General features: G+C 48.0%; 1 protein-coding gene across 1 annotated transcript in view; it reads right to left on the bottom strand.

Moving 5' to 3' along the window:
• The window catches only part of FLT1 (fms related receptor tyrosine kinase 1), a gene marked incomplete at its 3' end in the record, with an annotated part of 206,155 nt that overhangs the window by 11,414 nt on the left and 170,465 nt on the right, over nucleotides 1-24,276 (bottom strand). Inside the window, exons 19-25 of the mRNA XM_080690255.1 lie at nucleotides 20,696-20,809; nucleotides 17,466-17,554; nucleotides 12,399-12,555; nucleotides 11,886-11,983; nucleotides 10,281-10,403; nucleotides 7,788-7,899; nucleotides 5,929-6,028 (exon numbers count right to left, since the gene is read on the bottom strand). Of these exons, the coding sequence (XP_080546381.1) occupies nucleotides 5,929-6,028; nucleotides 7,788-7,899; nucleotides 10,281-10,403; nucleotides 11,886-11,983; nucleotides 12,399-12,555; nucleotides 17,466-17,554; nucleotides 20,696-20,809 (793 nt within the window). The remainder of the gene's footprint in view (nucleotides 1-5,928; nucleotides 6,029-7,787; nucleotides 7,900-10,280; nucleotides 10,404-11,885; nucleotides 11,984-12,398; nucleotides 12,556-17,465; nucleotides 17,555-20,695; nucleotides 20,810-24,276) is intronic.

Below are 24,276 nucleotides of genomic sequence, written 5' to 3' on the forward strand. Positions count from 1 at the left end.
TGTGGCTGGAGGTGGTCCCTGGGGTGCTGCCTTGGGGTTATATAAATGTTCTTCCTCCCCAACTCGCTTTCTTGCTTCTGGCCTCCATGACATGAGGAGCAGAGCCCCTGGGCCTCCCTCTGTCCACCTTCCGCCGCAGTGCTCTGAGAGCCGCAGACCCCAGCCTCACAGGACTTGACCCCAAACCAATAAGAAACTAAGTCTTCTTTCCTCTAAGTTGCATGGTCAGTCTTTTAGATTCCGGCTATGGGAGCGCTGACCGGAACCCTCGGGAAGCCCAGCTCCCGCTTCCCCTCGCCTTCCACGTGTGCTTTGGGTTGCCACCCGGCTTTGGTGGAAGTCTATTTCATTTCAAAGTGTATTAGGTGGCTGACAAGAATTCTTCCCGTCAGAACACAGGAAGGCTTAAAGAAGAGAAGAAAAGATGATCAGCAGGAAGGGAAAATAAAGATAAGAAAAAAGGTGAAGCTGTGGGAAAAGTTACTGCACAAGACTTATACCAGGATTCTGGGGCCTTTGAACGAGGACACCGGGGATGCTCCTGGTGGCTGGTGCAAAGACGGAATAACCCGCTGTATGACGCACCCAAGCCCAGTTGCTTGGAAGAAGTGTGGTGTGGGTGTTCTGAGCACTGAAATCTGAAGGGAGATCCTTCTAGATGTCTCTCAGCAACATCTTTACCAAGTGGGCAGCAGGGACTCCATGGACCGTTTTGTATGATGTTTTTCAATGTTTGCCAAAGCCTCAACAACAACAAATGCCACTCAGCAACAACGATTATGAGAGCAAAACACTGCTCCAGGCACGAGTGTCTCAGGGTCTGGTCTCACCAAGGATCCAGTTCTAGGGACCTAGGACCCTGGAAGTGCCATGAGGTCTTTAGACAGCTTTTGTGAGTATTGGTCTGCAAAAGAAAGCATTCTGGTGGAATTTGGGCTCTACTTTCTGACAAATACCTGGCAAGCAGATAGCCCAAGTCTTGATTAAAGGTCAAAAACTCATAAAAATCATACAAAGTAAGGGAATGTGTGATTCTAATTCTTTCTTTCTTTCTTTCTTTCTTTCTTTCTTTCTTTCTTTCTTTCTTTCTTTCTTGTCTGGGGATGGAACCCAGGGGCATTCAACCTTTGAGCTCTAATTTTTATTCTTTATTTTGAAACCAGATCTCACTGAGTTGCAGAGGGCCTCACAAGGAGCTGAGGCTGTCCCTAAACCGTGATCCTCTGGTCTTAGCCTCCCAAATGCTGGGATTACAAGTGTGTGCCACTATGCCTGACTCTCCTTCCTTCCTTCCTTCCTTCCTTCCTTCCTTCCTTCCTTCCTTCCTTCTTTTCTTTCTTTCTTTTTCTTACCTTCTTTTCTCTTTTTTATTTTGGTACTGGGGATTGAACCCAGGGACATTTTTATTCTAAGCTATACTCCCCAGCCCTACTTTATTTTTTATGTTGGAACAGGGTCTCACTAAGTTGCTAAAGGTCTCCCTAAATTCCTGAGGCTTCCTCAAACCTGAAACCCTCCTGTCTCAGCCTCCCGAGTACTGGAATTACAGATGTGTGCCATCGTGCCTAGCAGTTGTTTGGCCTTAGGAGCTCCTGTCCTTAATTCTTATCCAAACCTGTGGGCTAAAGCTCTTCTCAGAAGCAGAGCCTGAGATTCCTTCCTGCTCTGTACCTCACCTACTCTGTCTGCTTCCCCACACTCCAGAGCTGTGGTGGAGGTCAGTGGGTCCAGGAGCCGTGAGGGCCTACCGGAGGGTGCGACATTTGGGCTGGCATTGGGCACCACTGCACGAGACATTGATCCCAGAAACTAAAGACACTGGGAATGAGGACGGGACCACCCACTCTCTGCCTCTGGGCTATGCAGGACAGGTGGCTCAGCACCCACAGCACCCTAGGTGCCAACTCTCCTGACCAGCAGTACCTATGAGTACTCCCAAGACTGGCCGGCCACTTGGGCCCTGGCCAGTGGGCCAGTGGCTAAAGGGCAGGAAAAGCACCAGACCCCTGTATGGATCTCAGTTAAAGGTAAGTTTGCACATTTTACTAATTTGCTATCGGAGCAAAAAATACATACCATAGAGACAGGTGCATGTTAGACAAAAATGAGAGGTGCCACCCGCCAGGTGCACTGGCATGGTGGGTGGGAAGGCTGCTTCTGGCTCACCACAACCAAGCCTGCTGTCCAAGGTGCCTTTATGTCAAGCAATAAATAGGTTCTCAGAGGTAGTTGGAAGAATATTAGATATATACCTAGATAAACTACACAAGAAAGCAAGGAAGGCTTGATCCAGCAAACCATAAGGAGCAGAGACCCTTTCAGCAGAGGCCCGGGCTCATCTCCACCAGCATCCGCTCACACAAACAGGAGCCGTGCGGCTGCAGCAGAGCCGTCCCTAGTTCCTGCTCACGCTAGCAAGAGGGACCACCTACAATTACTTGCTGTTTTCTGGTTTCATTCTTGGTTTCGGATTTCTTGATTCTGCCCCCTGGCTTACAGTTCCATGAGAACCAGCTCAGCAAACACCACAGGAAAAGAAAACATTCATCGCGGAGTCCCTTACTGAAAGGCCTGATTAGACAGGTTCCAGGTGAGGGACCAGCGCCTCGACTTTGTGTTGGGCGGAGGAAGCAGGTCTAACAGATGCCAGTGGCACCCAGTTCCCTTTCCAAGAGCACGCGCCACTGAGCCCCAGGGGTCAAAGGAGACAAGACAGCCTGGTCCACTTTCACATGCTTGAGAGGGCTGTGTAAGGCCTGCATCCTGACCTTCTGAGGGGATAGTTCACAAAGCTGTGTTTTACTTTTAAAGTTTTCTAAAATAGGAGCTGGGTATGTAGCTCTGCAGTAGAGTGCTGCCTAACATGCATAAGGCCCTGGGTTGGGTCCCCAGCAGATGTCCTTCAGCCAGATGTCCTGGTGTATACTTATAATCCCAGTACTTGGGAGGCTGAGACAGGAGGATGGATTGGATTGCAGGTTCGCGGCCAGTCTCAGCTACTTAGTGAGGCCCTCCGCAACTCAGGGAGACCTTGTTTCAAAATAAAGAATAAAAAATAGGGCTGGGGTAGAATGCCCCTGGATTCGATCCTCAGTCTGCAAAACAGCAACAACAACAACAACACCCCAACATTTCTAAAATAAGCACATCTCTTTTCCTAGAAGTGAGGAACCACACCTCTGTGTACAGGTTGCTTGGGGCTCAGGAGCTACCTGAGAGAGGCTTACGTGAAGACTCAAAGGTTTGATGGAGTCCAGGGGAATCTTTAGCCTAAAGCTGGGGTGACATGGTAACTCTGAGTTATAACTAGAACTGAGACGAGAAGTGTAAACAGACCCTGCAGATATGGAGGACGGTGCTGTGGACTCTAGACACAGGCTGCCTTTGCTTACGTGGCTTCAGATAAACCCCTGGCTTGTTCCATGGCTTCGTTTTCGCATCTGTACAATGGCGCTAATAACAGCACACACTTTACAGGGTTGTTATGAGCATTAGGCAAATTAATATATGTTAAAGTATTAAAGCTGGGTGTGGTGGTGTATATACCTATAATCCCAGTACTTGGAAGGCTAAAACAGGAGGATCACCAGTTCAAAGCCAGCCTCAGCAATTTAATGAGAGCCTATTTCAAAACAAACAAACAAACAAACAAATAAATAAATAAATAAATAAATAGGTTTGGGGGTGTAGCTCAGAGGTAGAACACTCTTGGGTTCAATTCATAATACAAAAAAAGTGCTTAGGCTGGGCGTGGTGGCACACACTTGTAATCCCGCCTGTAATCCCTGCGCTTGGAAGGTGGAGACAGGAGGATCGCGCAAGTTTGAAGCCAGCTGCGCTGGCTTAAGAGACCCTGTTTCCAAATTAAAAAAATATAAAATAGGTCTGGGAGTGTAGCCCTAAGGTAGAAGGGCTTCCAGGAACCCCAGTACCACCAAAAAAAAAAAAAAAAATCAGTGCCTTCAATCTGCCTCATGATTCAGCCGGCCGATCAGGACTATGCGCAACTCTCCAGAGGCGGCCGTCGGTCCCTTCCCCTATGGCTGGCTGACTCTCTGGAGGGGCTGGGTCCGAATCAGCGGTCTCTGATAACACGGTTAGTGTTTTTACCTCCCTCCTAAACTCCTCAACTCTATTTTCAACCTAACATATATATTATATAATAATAATTGTGATAATTATGATTGCTGTTACAAATTGAAAACTAATAAGTCTCAGATTATATGAAAATTGAAAGGACATATTTAATTGAGAGTTCAGAGCACGTGGGGGAACCATTTCTTCTGGGGAATGGGTGTTACATTCTTAATTTAACAGCCCCTGTGGTTCTAGAGAGAGCAGTCTAGGGTCTGGGTTCTAAACGTTTCCTCTGCAACTTAGCTGACAGAAGGCATGATCAGTCTACTTCTCAGGCTCTTAGTGTTTGTACTTGTCAGATTCAGATTTGAGCCCTGCATGATCCTGAAGGTTGTGGGAACTTTACTTGAGACTCTGTGGGGGAAATATTTAAGAAATCATAAAGTGCAAAGAAATCTCATCTTGAACCAGGTGTCCTGGTGTTGCCCTTCTTGCAAAGTTAAAGAATCAAGCAAGGAGCCGGGTGAGGTGATGCACACCTGTAATCCCAGTACTTGGGACGCTGGGACAGGAGGATCTCGGGTTTAATGACTGCATCAGCAGTTTGGGGAGACCTTCAGAAACTTATCATCGAGACCCTGTTTCAACATAAAAGCTGAAATAGGGCTGGGAGTGTAGCTTGGAGGTAGAATGCTTTTGGGTTCAAGCTCCAGTACCCCTCCCAAGAAAGTCAAGCAAGTACAAACTCCTAAGGCATCCAGCCCAAGAGTCCTGGGGACTCATCTAACCTTGTCCCCAGCTCTCAGGCAGAGGCATTTCCTCAGGCTTCCTGTGCTCTCCAGAAAAGGACTCCATGCAAGACTGACAATGATAGTCTCCTTCTCCCGCCTCTTCCCCGCATGGGCCGTTCCCAGCCCAGCCCAGCCCAGCCCAGCCTTCACGCCCCGTCTTGGTCCCTCATCCCCTGCCCTGTCCTGGGTGTGACCTCGCCTGGCCCGAGACAAGAAGGAAAGAGGGCAGTGGTGACCTTGCCCTTTGGCCAAGACAGGCTTCCTTCACTCCTGACTCCTCCCAGCGAGGCCATCCTGAGCTCTGCCGGCCCATTGTGCGGGTGGGCTGGGGAGGGCCGCCCGCCTGTTCCGGAAAGGCGGTGCCCAGCCTCGAAGCCTCCGGGAGGCCCAGGTCCTGGTCAGCAGCTCCACAAAACTGTGAGAGTCATCACATTCCTCTTGGGCCTCAAAGTGCAAAACACAAAGTTTCAGGAAAAGAGTGCCCAAGAGAGGCCAGCAGCAGCGTGACCTGACAATGGACTGCCCTCGCCCGGAGCCTAACTCGAGGTGCGGGTAGAGGCCACAGCAGGGAGGCACCTCCAGACACGGCTGCTTCAGATAGTTCTAGAGGGCAGCCCGTTTCTGAAGGATTCTAAAAAAGCCGTGTTGCACACGTGGCCTTCTGCATCAACACAGCTTTGGTCAGGAAGTCCCCGATGCCCCCTCCTACACGTCTTCCTCTGCATCTAAACCAACCCCTGGAGGTGCAGCGTGGTTGGAAGACCTCACCAGCCCTGGACCCAGTGGTGGCTTTGCTCATTAGACTCCCACTTGGTGTGCAAAGCCAAGGTCTTACATCCAGTTGCTGGGTGGCCTGTTCGTTTTGCCTGAAGTTACACATAGAAATGGAATTTCCAACTTCTGTTCCTAGCCAGAGAGGCCTTGAAAAGTCAGGTCAGTGGTCAGGAGAGGAAATAGGTGGGATGGCTGGGGGGTTGTGTGCTCCACCCATGGGAGCTGAGGACAAGGACGAGCCCCCAAGCCCGGGATGCTCTCTGGTGGGGGAGGGGGCAGCGCTCACATTTCAGGAGTGGCGTATTCTGGGGGCCTCATCCTCATGCCCTCTTTCAGGCGGCTGCAGAAGTCCTCGTCCATCTGGACTCCTGGGTACGGAGACCCACCTGCGGGAGACAGTGTGGAAGACAGGCACATCAGGGTTTGGGGATATTAAAATACCACGTGGGCAATACAGTATTCTTCCCTTTCAAATGATGTTTTAGGGGTAAATTCCTGTGACTGAGCTGGATCTCAGCATAGGGTTTAGCACACAGTCACACCGCAGTCCCTCCCAGGATGTGCTCGGCAGGTCGGTCCTGTGGTGTTGGGTGTCTGATTCACACTGGCTATTCTATGGGCACTTCTGTTTAGTCAGGGGGAGGGTCCCTGCCCTGTCCCCACAGGACTGATCAAGAAATCCCACCATTTTCACTTCTAGATGGGCATGGTGGGGCACGCCTGTAATCCCAGGTTTTGGGAGGCAGAGACAGGAGGATCAAAGGTTCAAGGCCAGCCTCAGCAACTTAGCAAAAATTAAAATAAGACTGGGGTGTAGCTTGGAAGTAGAATGTCTCTGGGTTCAATTCTTAATGCCATTAAAGTGAATGTATATCTATCATCTATCATCTATGTGTGTGTATACATACATACACACACTTTCTTGGGTCAATGACCTCCTTTAAAAAAAAAAAACCAGTATGCTTTAGCCAGGCAACTTATGAATCACAATTACTTCAGCGATGCTGTTTTTAATGTTGGGGGGGGGGGCTAGGTCCCAGGGTGCTGCTGAATGGTGTGTTGTGGGGGCTGCTCCTCTTCAGAAATGTGCAGAGCTGAAAGTTCAGAGGGACCTAGACTGTGCTCTTTGCCAGGGTAACTATTGTAAATCCCCTGCCATCAGTGCTTTGGGGAGGTCCCTGGCTGGGGCAGGGGAAGGCCAGGCCTTCCAGTCTGCTCTTCCAGACCTGAAATCTAGTCGATCTCAGTGTACGTCTGCCTGCACTTTCTAGTGAGTACTGCTGGTAGGAAGCAGCTGGGAGCTGGAGACATGCAGTGCTGGCACCGGGTCACAGAGGGGATACTATGGCCTCCAAACTGCTTTCAAAGACTGGAAGCCACAGGTGCCGGTCATCGAAAGCAGGGAATGATTTTTACACATTACAGGAAACCAGAGATGCTACTTGGTGACTTTTATTTACTGGGAAAAGCAAATATTTGGCAAAGTACAAAAGACTCTTGGCTGGAGCTGGCGTGTGGGAGGTCTAGCGTCAACATGGCCTGGGGGGGAGCAGGTGTGGACTCTGTGCACATCTCCGGGCAGGGCCCTTGAGCAAGGCTTCTAGAAACCCACAGTGGGCAGTATCACAGACAGAATAAACGCAGCCAGTGTTTTTTATTGTTTGCCTGTTCGAGCCAGTGCGCAGGGCCACATCCTGCGCGCACATCAGAGGCTCGTATTAGAGAGAGGCCTGTTTCCCATGTCACCGTCTCTACTGGTCCAGATGCTCTTCTCTGGGCTTTTCCTGAGAGGAAAACCCATGGGGGCAGGTGATAAGGAGAGGAGAGGGGTAAGGGCATTACAGAGGTGGGCATTTGAGGAATTGGAGAAGGGGAAAGAGGACAGAGAACAGAGGACAATAAACCCAACTTCAGATTCTCCACTGTCTGACCTTGCTCCTGTTTGCATAAGCCATAGTATGAGGTACACGTATACCATGACTTATCAAAGATGCTACCTGGACCCAGGCCTCTGCTCTGGTTTGCAATTTGTTTAGGTTGCCATTTGTGTAGATCTCGAGGTGGTTATCTAGCTGAAGAATGCTCAGCAGAGGATGCAAATGGTCCCTTCCAGGTTTCTTGGTCTCTTGCCTTCTCCACATTTACCTAAGGAGAAGATCTCCCACAGCAGCACCCCGTAGGACCACACGTCGCTCTTGGTGCTGTAGATCTTGTCGAAGATGGATTCGGGAGCCATCCACTTCAGAGGGAGTCGAGTCTGGAAGAGGGTCAGGGACCTTGAGCAGACGGGAATGAGAGCAATGCACAGCCAACCCACGTGCCCGCAGGTCGCCTCCCACAGAGCCCTGGGCCCAGAAATTGTCTCCTAGAGCAACTACAGTTTCCAAACATAGAGAAAACTCCTGGGAGAGCGCCACACGGAGCCCACCAGAGGCATTGCAGTTGAGTAAGCGCCTCCCACACACTCAGCAGGTTCTAACTCCATGACTCTGGAGGAAACACTTCTCCTCGACAGCCTGCATTCCCCAAGGGTACTGAGGGCTTGGGAAAGAGTGGCCTTAATTAAAAATATCTGAAGCTGGAGGTGATTTCCTTGAATTCTTTTCAAGAAGGAGGACATTTAAAGGCGTTTCTAAGCAGAATCAGGACTTTAGAAGTCATTGTATAAGTCAGGCATGGTGGTGCATGCCTGTAATCCCAGTACTTGGAAGGCTGAGACTAGAGGATCACAGGTTTGAGGACAGCCTCAGCAAGTGGTGAGACTCTCATCAATCTAGTGAGAACTTGTTTTAAAATAAAAATAAAATAGGGTTGGGGGTATAACTTAGAGTAGAATTCCTTTGGGTTCAATCTTCAGACAGACACACACACACATACACACACACACACACGCACACACGCACACATACACACACACACATGCACACATACACACACACACATACATGCACACACATACACATGTGGTGTAATTCCAGCTACTCTGGAAGCTGAAGTAGGAGGATTATAAGTTTAAAGTGAGACCTGGGCAACTTAGTGAGACCCTGTTTCAAAACAAAAAAGATTGGAGATGTGAGATGTAACTCATAGAATGTCCCTGGATTAAATTCCCAATACCAAAAACAAAAACAAAAAAAATGTTTATATGGGGAAGTGGGATTGTAGCTCAGTGGCAGAGTATGCTCAGCGTGTGTGAGGCCCTCCAGCATCTCACTCTTGCCCAAATTATCAAATGGGGAGATCAGGCAAAGGTACTGGAAAGAAGAAAGATGACTTAGTCCTCAAGACTTATTTAGCACTTTGGAGAGTGTATGTCTGGTTTTCAAGCATGCAGACAAACCTGCCTTTCTTTCAGGTAGCAGAACGCCCTGTGAGTTAGCCTGGGAACTGGATGAATGGAGACAGGAAGGAAGTGTGGGATAATTGATAGACAAAGAGATAAAAGAAAGAGCTGGACAGGGAGCTGCCGAAAGATGCAGGTGGGCAGAAAAGAAGGACAAACGGAAGCACAGGATGTCATCCATACAGACCGGGGCTTCAAGGCAAGTTTGCTTCTCCCCTCTTATAAAAAATGACAGTAAGCTTCGTGAGATGGGGCATGCCTGTAAACTCAGCAACTTAGCAAGACCCTCAGTAACTTAATCAGATGTTGTTTCAAAAGTAAAATATAAAATAAGATTGGGAGTATAGCTCAGAGGTAAAATGCCCCTGGGTTTAATCCCCAGTACCAAAAAAAAAAAAAAAAAAAAAAAAAAGGAGGGACAGTGGAGCAGTAGCTCTCCAAGTGTGGTCCTGGTCAGCTGTGAGTACCACCTAGACACTTGTTAGAAATGTAAATTCTCAGGCCCAACCCAAGACAGTGACTCAGATGCTCCGGGGAGGAGCCTGCAAGGAAGGAAGTTCAGCCGGGAGCCTTCTAGCTGAAGCCCTCCAGGAGGAGCCACAGGGGCTCGAGGGGACACAGGAGGTCACCCACAACACTGTACTCCAAAATGACTGGGCAGCTGTGCATGCCTGGAAGCCCAGTACTTGGGAGGCTGAGACAGGAGGTTCACAGATCTGAGACCAGCCGCAGCAACTTAGCAAGATCCTGTTTTAAAATAAAAACTAAAAAGAGCTGGCTTACAGGTAGAATGTTGGTACTGGGGATTGAACAGATAAGCAAGCAAGAGTGGGAGTGGAAACAGCTGGGAGTGGGGCACCTGGAAGCACCCACAAGGGAGAGGGTGGGGAGGGGGCATTCCCTCCCCTGGGAGATAGTCCAGCCCCTCCCCCCCATCCGGAGGCACACACACCTGCTGAATCAATCATCGGGTTTGTTTGAGGGGAAGAGTCCAGGCTGTTCTTTTCAGTGGTACAAGGAACGCCCATTGGAGCCAAGGCAGGGAGTGCCGGGTCTCACCAGGGTGCCACCCCACTGCACAGGCTAGCAAGCCGCAGAGGTCAGGGATGAAGGGAACCAACAGGGAGACAGGAGCCTCCGAGCCCCACACAGGGCGCATCCAGACTGCTTGTCACAGACAGGAGTCCTGTGACAATCCTCACTGACTATAGCTAGGAAGGGCAAATATTTACCCTTTGGTCTGTGGTTTGAAAATGTCGGGTACAAACGTGTCAAGTGAGCATCAGGACACTTACATCTCCTTTCCTTACGTAATCGGGGTTCTTATAAATATCCCTGGCCAGGCCGAAGTCGCAAATCTTCACCACGTTGTTCTCAGATAAAAGGATGTTTCTTGCCGCCAGGTCTCGGTGAATGCACTGTAATAAGACAGCTGTAGACTGAATGCACTTCCTTATCACAGCCAACTAAGTCCCGGTGCCGCCCAGTGCCATGATTCTTAATTCGAGGATCTATTTCACGCGTTGTGAAGGGCCTCCCAGCGCACCCGGAGTGGCTGTGAACATGACCAGCTCCTCGGAGGGCGCCAAAGTCAGAAATGCTCTGGATCCGCTGGGCCGCTGCTCTGCAGCCAGCATCCTGCAACCCGAGAGCTAGCAGTCGGAGTCCTACCAGGGCTCCCCACGCCTTTCTCCTGCATGATGGGGATTAGATCACGCAGGGATAGGGAGCCCCCCCCCCCCCCCCCCCGCCGGGATGGGCCTGGAAGCTCTCCTGGGAAGCGCTGAACATTCTGGCCAGCTTGGGAAATATGCTAGAGGGCGCCTTGGAGCGCAGCTGCGGGATTTGTCTGTGGTACTATCCTAGGGCACCAAATACTAGGAAACATGGATTTATAGCACAGGCATGTAATCAGGCTCAGCAAAGAAAAGAAAATAGAACGAATTTTGAAAGTTTTCACCATAATAATATTTGAGATAAATTTGTTAAAGCTGATATGAACATTATAAAACATATACATGCCCTGAATCATCACATGGTACCCCATTAATACGTACAAGTCTTAGGTTTTAATGTATCAGTTAAAAGTAAGTTAAAGTCAAGCGTGGTGGTGCATGCTTGTAATCCCAGCATTCAGGAGGCTGAGACAGGAGGATCACAATTCATGGACAGCCTCAGCTACTACTTAGTGAGGCACTTTATAATTCAGTGAGACCCTATTTCAAAATAAACCCTAAAAAATAGGTCTGGGGTTGTAGCTTGGAAGTAGAATGCCTCTGGCTTCCATCCCTAGTGCCACACACAAAAAAAAGTAAGTTAAAAAATATATGGTGGTTGAAAAAGTAAGTTAAAAAATATAATGGTGGTGCCTGCATGTAATTCTAGCACTTGGGAGGCTGAGACAGGAGAATGGCAGGTTCAAGGCCAGTCTCAGCAATTTAAGGAGACCCTGTTTCAAAATAAAAATAAAAAGGGCTGAAGGTATAGCTCAGAGGTAGGATGCCCCTGGATTCAATCCTAGTACCAAAATGAAACAAAACAAAAATGTGTGTGTATGTGTAATGTCCCCTAATTTTTTACATATTTATTTTATATACATCTATGCATATATATAACAAAAAATTAGAAGAGGGAACCTCTCTTTCTCCTTGATAAGAATGGGGTGTGTGTGTGTGTGTGTGTGTGTGTTACTGAGGATGGAACCCAGGGTAATTATACCTCCAGCCCTTTTTAGTTTTATTTTGAAACAGGGTCTCGCTAGGTTGATGAGCACCTAATTACTTGTTGAAGTTGTTCTCGAACCTCTGATCCTCCTGTGTCGGCCTCCTAGGTACCGGGCTTACATGCCCAGCAGATTTTTTTTTTTTTTAAGAAGAAACATAGTAAAGAAATAAGCTGACCTTCCTGGAAGACAAAAACTCCATGCCTCTGGCCACTTGGAAACTGTAAGAAATCAGATCTTCCATAGTGATGGGCTCCTTGTAAAAATCGTCAGAATCTGCAGAGCATGAGAACCGTCATTGTTTATAATGGCCCTTATTCTTCCACTATATCCCAGCTTACTGGAACAATGTTAGCAAAATATAAAACAAACCAATAAGTGGACCAGAGTTCACTTGCAGAAGCGTTTGAATTTCACCAGGAACATAGAGAATTTTTCAGGCCTTCAGCTCATGGGAGCCCGACATAGGGGAGGCGGGCGACCCAGGCTGGTGGGGAGATCTTAGCAAGGTCGCCTGTCAAAATTAGTAACTCCTTAAAGAATCTTAATTTAAATCTTATCTCCTCAGGACATTACCCACGAGTCTCCCACGGATGTTTATTAGGGTGATAAATAAGAAAAAAATGTCAGAGATGCACAGTATGTTGTAAAAATATCTCAGACGGTAGGCCAGGAAGGAATTAATACTTACCCTCCTCTTCCTCCATATCACTCAGACTTTTATCTTCCTGAAACCCAGAGCTGGCAAAACTCTCACTGCTGGTGACACTGTCCAGTCTGGGCTTCGTGTCCTGCTCCGGGCCCAGCTGCAGCGTTTCTTTCTTAGATTCCATGTGCAATGCTGCGTCCTTCAAACAGAACGAGAAGGATGTGTGTGAACAGGGGCCCCAGCACAGTGGCGGGACCCTAGCCCCTCAAGCAGGCAATTGCCTATCATCGAGACTGTCATTCCACAAAGAGGGGACTGAATTGGCAGTGAGGGGTGGATGGTGGCAGGCACCAGGCTGGTCAGGGTTGTGGAGTTGCCCCACTGTTGTCTGGGCTTCTGAGACAGCACCTGTGTCAGATGAGTGATTAAAAGCAGCGGGTCTGCACAAAATGCTCACTCTGTGAGCTGGAATGTATTTTCTTATTTAATCTTCCCCCAGATTTTGTGAAATAGTTCTTACTATACACAGAGAAACAGCGTTAGAGGAGTTAGGTGATCAAAGTTGCACATAGCTAGTAAAGAGCAAACTTGAACTTTGGCCAGCTCCCAAGTGTGTATCGTTGGAGTGTGTGTGAGTGTGTGTGTGTTACTAGGGATTGAGCCTAGGAGCCTTCTATCTCTGAGCTATATCCCCGGCTCGTTTTATTTTATTTTTTTGATACTGGAGATTGAACTCAGGGGCATTCTACCTCTGAACTACACCCTAGCCCTTTTTATTTTATTTTATTTTATTTGAAAATGATCTCACTAGGTTGCCAAGAGTCTCCCTGTTTGCTGAGGCAAGCCTCAAACTGGTGAGCCTCCTGTTTCAGCCTCCTGGGTACTGGGCTTATAGGCGTGCACCACCATGCCTGGCACTTTGCTATAGCACATGCTGTCTTTCCAGAGATGGTATGAGCCTTCACTATGCCCATCACCATTCAGATAATGTGCAAAAGGTCCTCAGGGCACTGGGGGTGCACTTTGTATTTCCTATGAGAAGATGTAAGAGGAAGCGGTGTTTACCGACACCTCTGCTTTTCCCCAGCACTTCTTTTTTTTCCCTTTCATTCAACCTGAAGGTCCAGGTTGATCCATACAAGAGTAGAAAGGACCTTTTGCCCTAGACTGGGCCTTATTAACCACACCATAGTGGGCAACTCACCTTCTTTTTTCTAGGTTTTGCTTTTCTCATCTGAAAAGCCCTATTATCCTATTATTTTGTGATTTATAGGGAAAAAATCGTAGGTCCTAAATGTCCAAGACACTCACCTAATAACTATGGCAAGGTCCAGTGGCTTTAGGACAGGACCATGGATGCAGCTTTGATGTAACCAGATGGTAAAACTGAGAGAAGGGGTGTGAGGGTCTGAGGTCCCCTGGGCCTAGCTGCACACCAGCCTCCTCAGGCTTTTCTGGAGATGCCACAAAGAGGAGCGATCCACCCACCAGAGGGCGCAGTAGGAGCAAGCAGAGGAGAGAGGGGGAGCTATTGAGGGCCGTCCAGGGAGCCCTGTGAGTGTGAGGTATCGGGGTGCCTATCCTGCCCCCTGGAAAAGGAGCCCTTCCTGTTTTGCAGGAGGACTGCTTTCTACCCAGGACACCAGCTTTTCCTGAGGGGAGGTAAAAAGAAAGGAGAATTATCTGTTATTGTCTCCCTGGGCAGCCAGATCTGGTTCTGCTCAGAGGGACTGGGCTTATATTTCCTACAAGAGAAGGTGGGTGGAATCTCACTGGCACTGGGCCCACTTGGGGCTCAGCCCCCCTGGAACCTCTCCCGGCAGTTGTCCTCACACCTCCCAGAAGCCACTGCCTGGGCCTTGTCCCCAAGCTCCTCATCCCCTTCCGGACGGGGTAGGGGTGTGGGGGGATATTTAGCATTGCCTATTGGCAACCATCTCTGTTCAATGAAGGTTAATTTACTGAACTTTTGGGACTCTGGCAGAAAAGTACATTTATCACAAATAATATTTAAGGATTCTGTTGAATTTGCAAAGTAATATGACATTTTCAATTTAGCCTTTTGGCTTTATTTCTTTCACCTCTTCTTTGTATTTCTTCAGGTTCCAAATGTGAAAGCTAGCAATGGGTTTTCTGCAAAAACACAGCTCCCCCAACTCGCACAGGGAGGCTACTCATTAAATATAGCCGGAGAAGGAAGCAAACTCTTCAAAACAAAGGACGCACGAACCCAAACGTTCCATCCTGCCCGGGTCCCTGGGGTGTTCTGTTGGCTTAGCTCTTCCTGAACCCAGTCCAGGACTTGGGGACTGAAAGGAATTTACACCGCTCTTACAACGAGGACTCGAGACTCTTCCCTTTGCTTGTGAATGTCCGGTGGGTGGCTAAAGGCAGAACCAAAACCTTGGCATCCCTGTCTCTTTTGCTCACCTTGGATTCCAGGAACAAGGTAAATAAGCATCTTGTGATGAGTTGCAGCTACTTCCCAGACTACAACAGCTTTTGTATCGTGGACAAGGTCCTCCTCCCTGGCCAGTCCTGAGATAAGGGTGGAGGAGACCACACCCCAAGATCACCAGCTTTGGCAGCTGTGAAAAGTCTCCAGCTGTGCAAACTCCAAACCTTTCCTCTCATTCCCCTCTCTATGAAACCTCAAAGTCACTGTCAGCCCCTTCAAGACAGGGCTAAGGATATGGGTTCCTGTATCTTTCCCAGTTAACTATGCTGGTTAAAGTTCCTTTCCTGTCTCCAGGCATGGTGATGCATTCCTGTAATCTCAGTACTTGGGAGGCTGAGACAGGAGGATCACAGGTTCAAGGCCAGGCTCAGCAACTTAGAACCTCAGCAACTTAGCGACACCCTTAGCAATTTAGTGAGACCCTATTTCAAAATAAAAAAATAAATAAAAAGAAGGGCTGGGTATAGAATACAAATAAATAAATAAATAAAAAGGGCTGGGTATAGAGGTAGAAGAGCCCTAGGTTCAATCCCCAGTGGGAAAAAAAAAAAAAAGTTTTCTCATGCTTTTTTTTTTTTTTTTTTTTGGTGGTACTGGGGTTCCTGGAAGCCCTTCTACCTCCGGGCTATACTCCCAGACCTATTTTTACATTTTTATTTGGAAACAGGGTCTCCTAAGCCAGCGCGCGCGGCTGGCTTCGAACCTGCGCGATCCTCCTGTCTCTGCCTCCCAAGCGCGGGGGTTACAAGCGTGCGCCACCACGCCCGGCTCTTCTCATGCTTTTGATAATCAGTACCTTTCATTTGGTTTGGGGGTGAGTGGTGAGATCGAATATGCAGGAGTCAACCTCTGGCCTAGGAAGGCTCTGGTAGCACTCTGAGCCTAGGGCACCACTGTCCATTGTTAATGTTTTTGTTTTTTCATCTTATCCAGTGTGGTGCACAGGAAAACTCTGGAAGGGAAATCAGGAGCACTGTGTTTTCTCCTCCTCACTTTATCTTATAGTAACTGTGTGTCCTGAAACCAGTCACTTGGCTTCTCTGGGAATCTCTAATCCAAGAAGTGCAAACTGGCTTATTACAAATATCCCTTTCTAAACTGGGTATGATGGCACACTCGGAAGGCTGAGACAGGAGGACTGTGAAGGTTCAAAGCCAGTCTCAGCTACTTAGTGAGGCCCTTTGCCACTCAGTGAGACCCTGTTTCAAAATAAAGAATAGAAAATAGGGCTGGGGATGTAGCTCAGAGGTAGAATGCCCCTGGGTTCCATCCCCAGTACTGCAACAAACAAACACACAAACAAACATTCCTTTCCAAAATTCCAACCATTAGAGGGTCTGATTTAAAACTGGCAGACAGGCCGGGCGTGGTGATGTGCACTTGTAATCCCAGCATTCGGGAGGCGGAGACTGGAGGATCGAGGTTTGTGGACAGCCTCAGCTAATTAGCGAGGCCCTTTGCAACTGAGACCCTGCTTCAAAAAATTAAAAAAAGACTAAAAAATAGGGCTGTGAGTGTAGCTCAAGAGGTAGAATGCCCCTGGGTTTCATCCCCAGTACCGCAAAAATAGAAATAAATAAATAAATAAATAAATAAATAAATAAATAAAAACTGGCAGAAATATGTGCTTACATACATATTGCCAGTCTGGTAGAGCACTTGGGTCTTTGGTTCCATCAAAGCTTGGGGATGAGAGAATGGGCCAGTTGTACAAGGATTCTCTCTTTCTCTCTCTCTCTCTCTCTCTCTCTCTCTCTCTCTCTTTCTCTCTCTGCTGTTTTTGTTTTGAGACAGGGTCTCACTGTGCTGTCCAGATTGGTGTTGAACTCCTGGAACCAAAAAATCCTCCCATCCTAGCCTCCCATGTAGGTGGAACCACGGGCATGCGCCCTGTGCCTGACTGCGCATCCGGTGGTTCTCATTTATATGTGAACACTCGCGCCCACATAACAGATTAGCATCGTTCTTAGATATCTGACATCATGCACATCCACGGCATTACGTAGGATCAGCTCAGTTTTCTTTTCTTTTTTCTCCAGGCCTAGGGATTCACGCAGGGCTCCATGTGCTTCAGAAGCTCACGGTCCCTGAGCCGTCCTCAGCCAAAGGACAAGCACTGGCGCCATCGCCACACTGCAAAGTTTTAGGAATTCTTTCTCCACCACTCAATCATTTCTTTTCAATCTTGTTTACTCTCAGGTTCTGGACCCAGGTGTTCTTTGTCTGCAATGCTGGGGGTTGTATGATCCACAAAGGAGTGTGGCAGATTAGCATGAAAGGAAAATATGGACAAGCGGGAAATTGAGGTGTTTGAGTCATATATATATATATATATATATATATATATATATATATATATATATTCTTGTACTTTTGAACCTAGGGGTGCTCTACCTCCAAGATATACCCCCAGCCCTTTTTATTTGGAGACAGGGGTCTTGCTAAATTACTGAGGCTGGCCTTGAACCTGAGATCCTCTTGCGTCAGTCTCCTGAGTCGCTGGGATTATAGGCATGTGCCACCACACCAGGCCAGAAATCAAGCTTTACACCTAATTAGAACAATATGGTTTTTTCCTGCTTTCTGCTGCCCCAGCCAAAATGGCATCCTGTCGCTGTCCTTAAAAACATCACTACCTTTAAAATCCTTACCTTGTTCAGAAAGAATAAATCGCGCTTGCTCTTGAGGTAGTTGGATAAGTTTCCGTATTTGCAGTATTCAACAATCACCATCAGGGGTCCTGCAGCCAAAACAGCACATTCTCAGCCCCAGGGAGCCCTTTGGCAGCCTCTGGCCAGCCTGAGAAGCTTCACACCAACTTGTCTTTGTTTAGTTGGCCTAGGAAGACTTTTCAACTCCACAGGAGAAGGGGTTTTATAAATACAATAGAAAATGGATTGTGTGTGTGTGTGTGTGTGTGTGTGTGTGTGTGTGTGTGTGTGTGGTGGTGGTGGGGTGTGCAAGGGAAGCGGAAGAAAGAAAAGGAAAAAGGAAAGAACAGCTGTGGCAGCGCACTCCTGTGATCCCAGTACCCAGGAGGCTGAGGCAGGAAGATCACAGGTTCGAGGACAGCCTGAGCAACTTAGCAAGTTCCTATTTCAAAATTTTAAAAAGGGCCGGGCGTGGTGGCGCACGCTTGTAATCCCCGCGCTTGGGAGGCGGAGACAGGAGGATCGCGCAGGTTCGAAGCCAGCCGCGCTGGCGTAAGAGACCCTGTTTCAAAAATATAAAATAGGTCTGGGAGTGTGGCCCGGAGGAAGAAGGGCTTCCAGGAACCCCAGTACCACCAAAAAAAAAAAAAAAAAAAAAATTTAAAAAGGACTAGGGGTGTAGCTCAGACGTAGAATGTCCCTGGGTTCAATCCCCATAACCCCCCCCAAAAGGAAAAGGGGCAAAGATTAGGCCCCTCTCCTCAAAAAAGAGCAGAAGCCCTCTGTCCATCAGCCAGTGCCTGCCATAGGGGTCTCTGGTCACTGTCACAACAGCCTCAGAACTACTGAGCAGCGCCTACCTCCCCCTCAAGATGGAAAACAGGCTCCCTGGCCTGTCTCTCCCCAGCAGCAGGGCAGCCCGGGGGAGTCTCAACTGAGTTTCCCTTGGGGCTCTTGAGGCTACAAAGCTATATCCCTGGCCCTTTTTATTTTTGATTTGGGGATAGGGTTTTCCTAAGTTGCCAAAGGCTGGCCTCGAGCCTGTAATCCTCCTATCTCAGTCTTCCAAGTACTGGTATTACAGGATTATCCCATCATGCCCAGCACCCCAACACACATTTTAAAACCAGTAAAACTGGCCAGGCATAGTGATACACCTGTAATCTCAGCACTTGGGAGGCCAAGACAGGAGGATTGCAGGTTCGAAGCCAGCCTTAGCAACTTAGCAAGAACTTCAGAAACTTAGTGAGACCCTGTTTCAAAATAATCATTTTTTTTTTAAAAAAAAAAGGGTTGGGGTGTAGCTTGGAGGTACCGTGCCCTTGGGTTCAATCCCCAGTACCAAATAAAATAAATTATAGGGAATCCTGACAGTGCCTCCTCTTCTCTAAGGTTCCAGGACTGAAGGTGCTTCAGGAGCTTGTGTCTCCCCACCCAGGAGGTAGATTTAGCACATCTGGGTGTTTGGGGTAGAGCAGTCCTTGCCCGCCCCCCGCCCCAACTCCCCAGTGGCTTCCCTCCTGCATGGAGGTCAGAGCTGCACACTGAGGCGAGTGGTCTCAGCGGTCAGTTTTATAGGAACAGAGAGCTAAGGCGGACAATGAGGTATCCAGGCAGGAGCTCCCCAGCTTGTTAAGGAATAATGGAGAAGGGGTAGGGCAGCACTCAAGTATTAGAACTCTCTTCTGGCTGGCCAGTGCTCTCTACCCATGGACACTCCTGGTGGCAGGTCTCCCAGTGCTCTCAACCCCGCTCCCTTTGTTGGGGGTTGGGGGAACATTTGCACTCACAGTTCCTTTGCACCTGCCTTTCTGGCTCAAGCAGTAACTGCACGCCCTCACCCAAGCACTGACTTTGCCACAGAAGAGGAAAGAAAGACCTGCAAGAACTCGCCAGAGCCCCTGCCACAGGGTATGGCCGGCTCCTGCCGCTCCGTCCAGGGAGGCCTGTCTGCCTGGCAGATCTGAGGGAGCCCCTGTGCTTGTCTCACACTAGCTCCTCCTCAGATCCCACCAGTGTGTGCAGCCTTCTCCACCTCTACCTTCTCACACTTCATCAAAGTCAGCTTGAGAGAAAAAACCCACCCACTTGACCTGAAGCTGAAGAAAGGAGATCTGAAAGGGATCCTTTGCTTCTGAATATTTGTTTGTTTGTTTATTTATTTATTTATTTATTTTAGTGGTACTGGGATTGAACCCAGGTGCATTCTACCTCCAAGCCACACCCCCAGTCCTGGTTTTATTTTTTTAATTTGAAGCAGGATCTTACTAAGTTGCAGAGGGCCTCATTAAGTAACCGAGGCTGGCAATGAACCTGCGATCCTCCTGTCTCAGAACCTGCAAGCTTCCCAAGTACTGGAATTACAAGTGTGTGCCACCACGTCCAGCTCTGAATCTTTATTTTATCTAATTAATTTTTTCTGGTACTGGGGATTGAATCCAGGGTCATTCTACCTCCAAGCTACACCCCATCTTATCATTTTTTTTGTAGTACTTGGGGTGGAACCCAGGAGCATTCTACCTATGAGCTACACCCCAGCCCTATTTTTTATTCTTTATTTTGAAACAGGGTTTCACTGAGTTGCAAAGGGCCTCACTAAGTAGCTGAGGCTGGCTGCAAACCCAGACCTTTCTGTCTCAGTTTCCCAAATGCTGAGATTACAAGCGTGCACCACCACACCTGGCTCCCCCAGGCTTATTTTATTTTGAAATAGGGTCTCCTTAAGTTGCTGAGGATGGCCTCAAACCTGCGATACTCATGTCTCAGCCTCCCCTGTACTGGGTTACAGATGTGTGTCATTGTGCTCAGCTTGATTCTATAAATTAACGGTACTGGGAAGGCATTTCTTTTTCTTTTTCTTTTTTCTTTTTTCTTTTTCTTTTCTTTTCTTTTTTTCTTTTTTCTTTTGCGGGTCTGGGGATGGACCTCCGAGCTACACCTCCTGCCCTATTTTTTATTCTTTATAATGAAACAGTGTCTCACTAAGTTGCGAAGGGCCTCACTAAGTAGCTGAGGCTGTCCGAGAACCTTGATCCTCAGGTCTCAGCCTCCCACATGCTGGGATTACAAGTGTGCAGACCGGCTCCTGGGAAGGCATTTCTGGGATGGGGGCACCCTTTCATAAACGGATAGACTGTTCCTCCTAGATCTGTTGAGAGGCCGTTTTCCTGGAGGAAGAACAGGAGTGCAGAGGAATGTGTGCAGGAGGCACGGAGCCCTGCGGTCTTTACCTCCTTGCTTGGTGCAGGCTCCCAGCAGGTTCACCACGTTCAGATGGTGGCCGATGTGGGTCAGGATCTTGAGTTCGGTCATGAGAGCTTTGTACTCGCTGGCTGTGGCCCCCTCTGTGTGAGAAGCAAGGAAGAGTCAGGGCGACAGGACAATGGGGCTCCTTCCGCCGGAAGCGGCATTCTGCCCTCCGTGTTTGTCCACGCTCGACCGGTTGCCTCCTTAACTTCCCCACATTCTGCAGAGAGGCCAGGTCTGCAGACTGTTTTCATTGCGCCTATCCTCCTGACCAACATCCTTTCCATTCCAAGGAGGCCCAGGGCCACGCAGGGGTTAGTCACTGGGCATTTCCTCTTGGTGGACCTGGCTCTGTTGAGCAATGTGCTGACTCAGAGCCGGGCACCTCCTGAAAGCCCCTTCCAGAGGCTTCCCTCTGGCAGAAAGAAGCAGGTGCCAAGAACCAGCCAGGCGGGGGTGCACCCACACCGCCTCGCTCCCTCTCCCCGCCTGGGGAGTCACAGAGAAGGCGTGGAAGGGGCTTTGAGTGCAGGGGCTACTTCTGTAAACATTGTGGCAATGTGTTATTTTCTCCCCCTACCCTTTCATTCCCGGAGTTCACAGGGTTATCTCAGGTTGTGAAAACATGCGGCGTCTGACTTCAGCTCCATCCTCAGAGATGAGCAACATCTGCCCGAGAATGAGCAGTCTCCAGTCTAAACTGTGTGCGTTCGGTTGCCTCTTGCTGGTGTAGTTTATCACTTAATACTTAAAAGGTGCTTTTAGAAGCCAGGCCTGGTGCTGCATGACAAGAATCTCCCAGTGCTTGAGAGGCTGAGACAGGAGGAGCACAGGTGGGATAGCCTTAACAACTTAAGCAAGACTCACAGCAACCTAGTGAGACCGTGTTTCAAAAATAAAAACTGAAAGATGGTGTAGCTCAGAGGTAGAATGCCCCTGGATTCAATCCCCAGCTCCACATACCCGCACACAAATCTTTTCTAGAAATATAAAAGTCAAACAATGTCATTGTTACAATATTTCAACAACGAGTTGGCATAAACTCTGGAGAAGGCAGGGATAGAGAGCTGAGTGGAGAAGCAGGTACGTAAAGTGTGCAGCACCCTGGGTTTGGTCCCTGGCACCAAACCAAACAAAAAAAGACATGGCGTTAAAGGAAATAAAATAAAAAGTGTGAATCACTCTAATCCCATTATCTTGGCCACTGAACAGCAGCCGCTGTTAATAGTTTGGGGTTCAGGTCTTTTTCTACAAGCAAATATAAATATATGTTCCTAATGAAAGATATTTGGGGGCTCTACACAATGGGATTTCATTTGTGTCGATTTCCTCCCTTTTAGCATATTGTTTCTATTTGTTTTTCTTGATTACTGGTGTTTGTGACATGCAGCCTGTCTAGTTTTTCTGCTATTACAAATAATCCTATAATAGAAAGCCTGTGTATAATCTTTGTGCACATGTGCAAGTAGTTTTTGTGGGACAGGGTCCTGGAAGCGGGTCAAAGGTATTTGCACTGAACATTGTGTTAGATACTGACATGGTATTTCATAAGCACAAAATCATTTTTTAATAATAACCAGATAAACTCCAGAAGCCTCCCAGTGGGGTAAGGGGTTGGCTCATAGTAGACATTCAAAAAATATTTTGGGATAAATAAACAACTCCATTGCATTTCTAGTTTCACACGTGGTGCAAGGTCCAAAAGGGTCAGCTTTTGTCAGGAACATGCTTTTGAATAATGGCCTCGGTCTTATATTCTGCTGTATTTGTTTCTTCCCAAGACAGATATCCAAACAATTTAAGCAAGAAAGCTGAATGAAAATGTATTTTTAGGAATTTTATGGAGTGGGTGGTTTGGAAATTTTTCAACCAAAGCTGACATTAAAAAAAAGGTACGCGTTTGTAAAGCTATCAGATGTATGATTTCTATATGACTTCTTTTCCTTGTGTGTGGCACTGCGGACTGAGCCCAGAAACCCAGCGGCATTCTACCTCTGAGCTACACCCCCAGCCCTATTTTATTCTTTATTTTTGAAACAAGGTCTCACTAAGTTGTAGAAGGCCTCACTAAGTAGCTGAGGCTGGCTGAGAACTTGTGATTCTCCTGTCTCAGCCTCCCGAGTACTGGGATTACAAGCATGTGACACCATGCCTGGCATCTACATGATTCTGCATTATATAGAAGGGATTCTCTGGGCCTTTAAAAAAAAGACCTCAAAGTAGACTCTTTCCTTCCAACTCATCGATCCCTCCAAGCATTTGTGACCCTTGGCATAGAGGAGAAACTGGGCTCTGCGCTCAGATGTTCCATTTCTAGGCAGGACCACAGGTGGGGTGCTAGAGGCACAGCAGAGCAGTGGGAACAATAGCCTCGCTTCCAGCCAGGTGTGGTGGTGCACGCTTGTAATCACAGTACTTGGGGGGGGGGTGCTGAGACAGGAGGATCACAGGTTCGCAGCCAGTCTCAGCTACTTAGTGAGGACACTCCGCAACTTAGTGAGACCCTGTTTCAAAATAAAGGATAAAAATAGGGATGGGGGTGTAGCTCAGGTAGAAGGCCCCTGGGTTTCATCTCTAGTGCTAAAACAAACAAACACACAAACAAACAAACAACAACAACCAAAAAACCCAAACCCCAAACCAAACCAAACCAAACAAAAAACCAGCCTCGCTTCCAGGCACAGTGTGTGGTAGTACACAGGAAAATGGGACCCGTTGGTGAAGCAGATGATTCCAGAGTCAGTGGTAGCTAATCTCTAGGTAGGCTAAAAGATCACCCCCATAAAGCAGGCCCAGGAACATTTGCAGGATTTGGGAGCAATGGGTCAATTCCAGGAGAACTGACCTGCAGGCCTTTTCTAGTGGCAATGTGGTGTGAGGGACAGTAATTCAATCAAAGCTGGTGCACACCTTACTGTTTCTCCCACAGCAGCAGTTCTGTCTTGCAGAGTCCACATTAGGTTTTTGGGCCATGTTTCCTCATTTGCAAACTAGGGCTAATGCTACCTATTTATGTAGTACAGTGTGAAAATTTGATACATGTATACAATGCGTAAAGATCAAATCAGTGTAATTGGTTATTCCATCTCCTTAAACATTTATGATTTCTTTGTTCTGGGAACCTTTGAACTCTTCTAGCTTGTGTGTGTGTGTGTGTGTGTGTGTGTGTGTGTGTGTGTGTGTGTAGGTAGGTAGGTAGGTAGAATCTTCTACCTCTGAGCTACACCCTTGGTCTATTTTATTTTTTATTTGATAACAGAGTCTCACTAAATTGTGGAGGGCCTCACTAAGCGGCTGAGGCTGACTTTGAACTTGCGATCCTCCAATCTCAGCCTCCCAAGTACTGGGATTATAAGTGTGTGCCATCACACCTGACTAGTTCTTTAGAAAATATATAATTGTTGTCAACGACACCCATGCCTCTGTGCTGCAAAACATAGAACTTATTCCTTCTATCTGAGATCTGAGTTTTGGTACTCATTGTTCAGCCTCACTCCCTTCTCCCCTTTGTGGAATTTCACCAGTTTTTCCCTCTGAGCACAGACAGCCTTCCTGAGGTGTACAT

This window comes from Muscardinus avellanarius (genome assembly GCF_963383645.1).
Source record: "Muscardinus avellanarius genome assembly, chromosome: 2".
Taxonomy (NCBI): Eukaryota; Metazoa; Chordata; class Mammalia; order Rodentia; family Gliridae; genus Muscardinus; species Muscardinus avellanarius.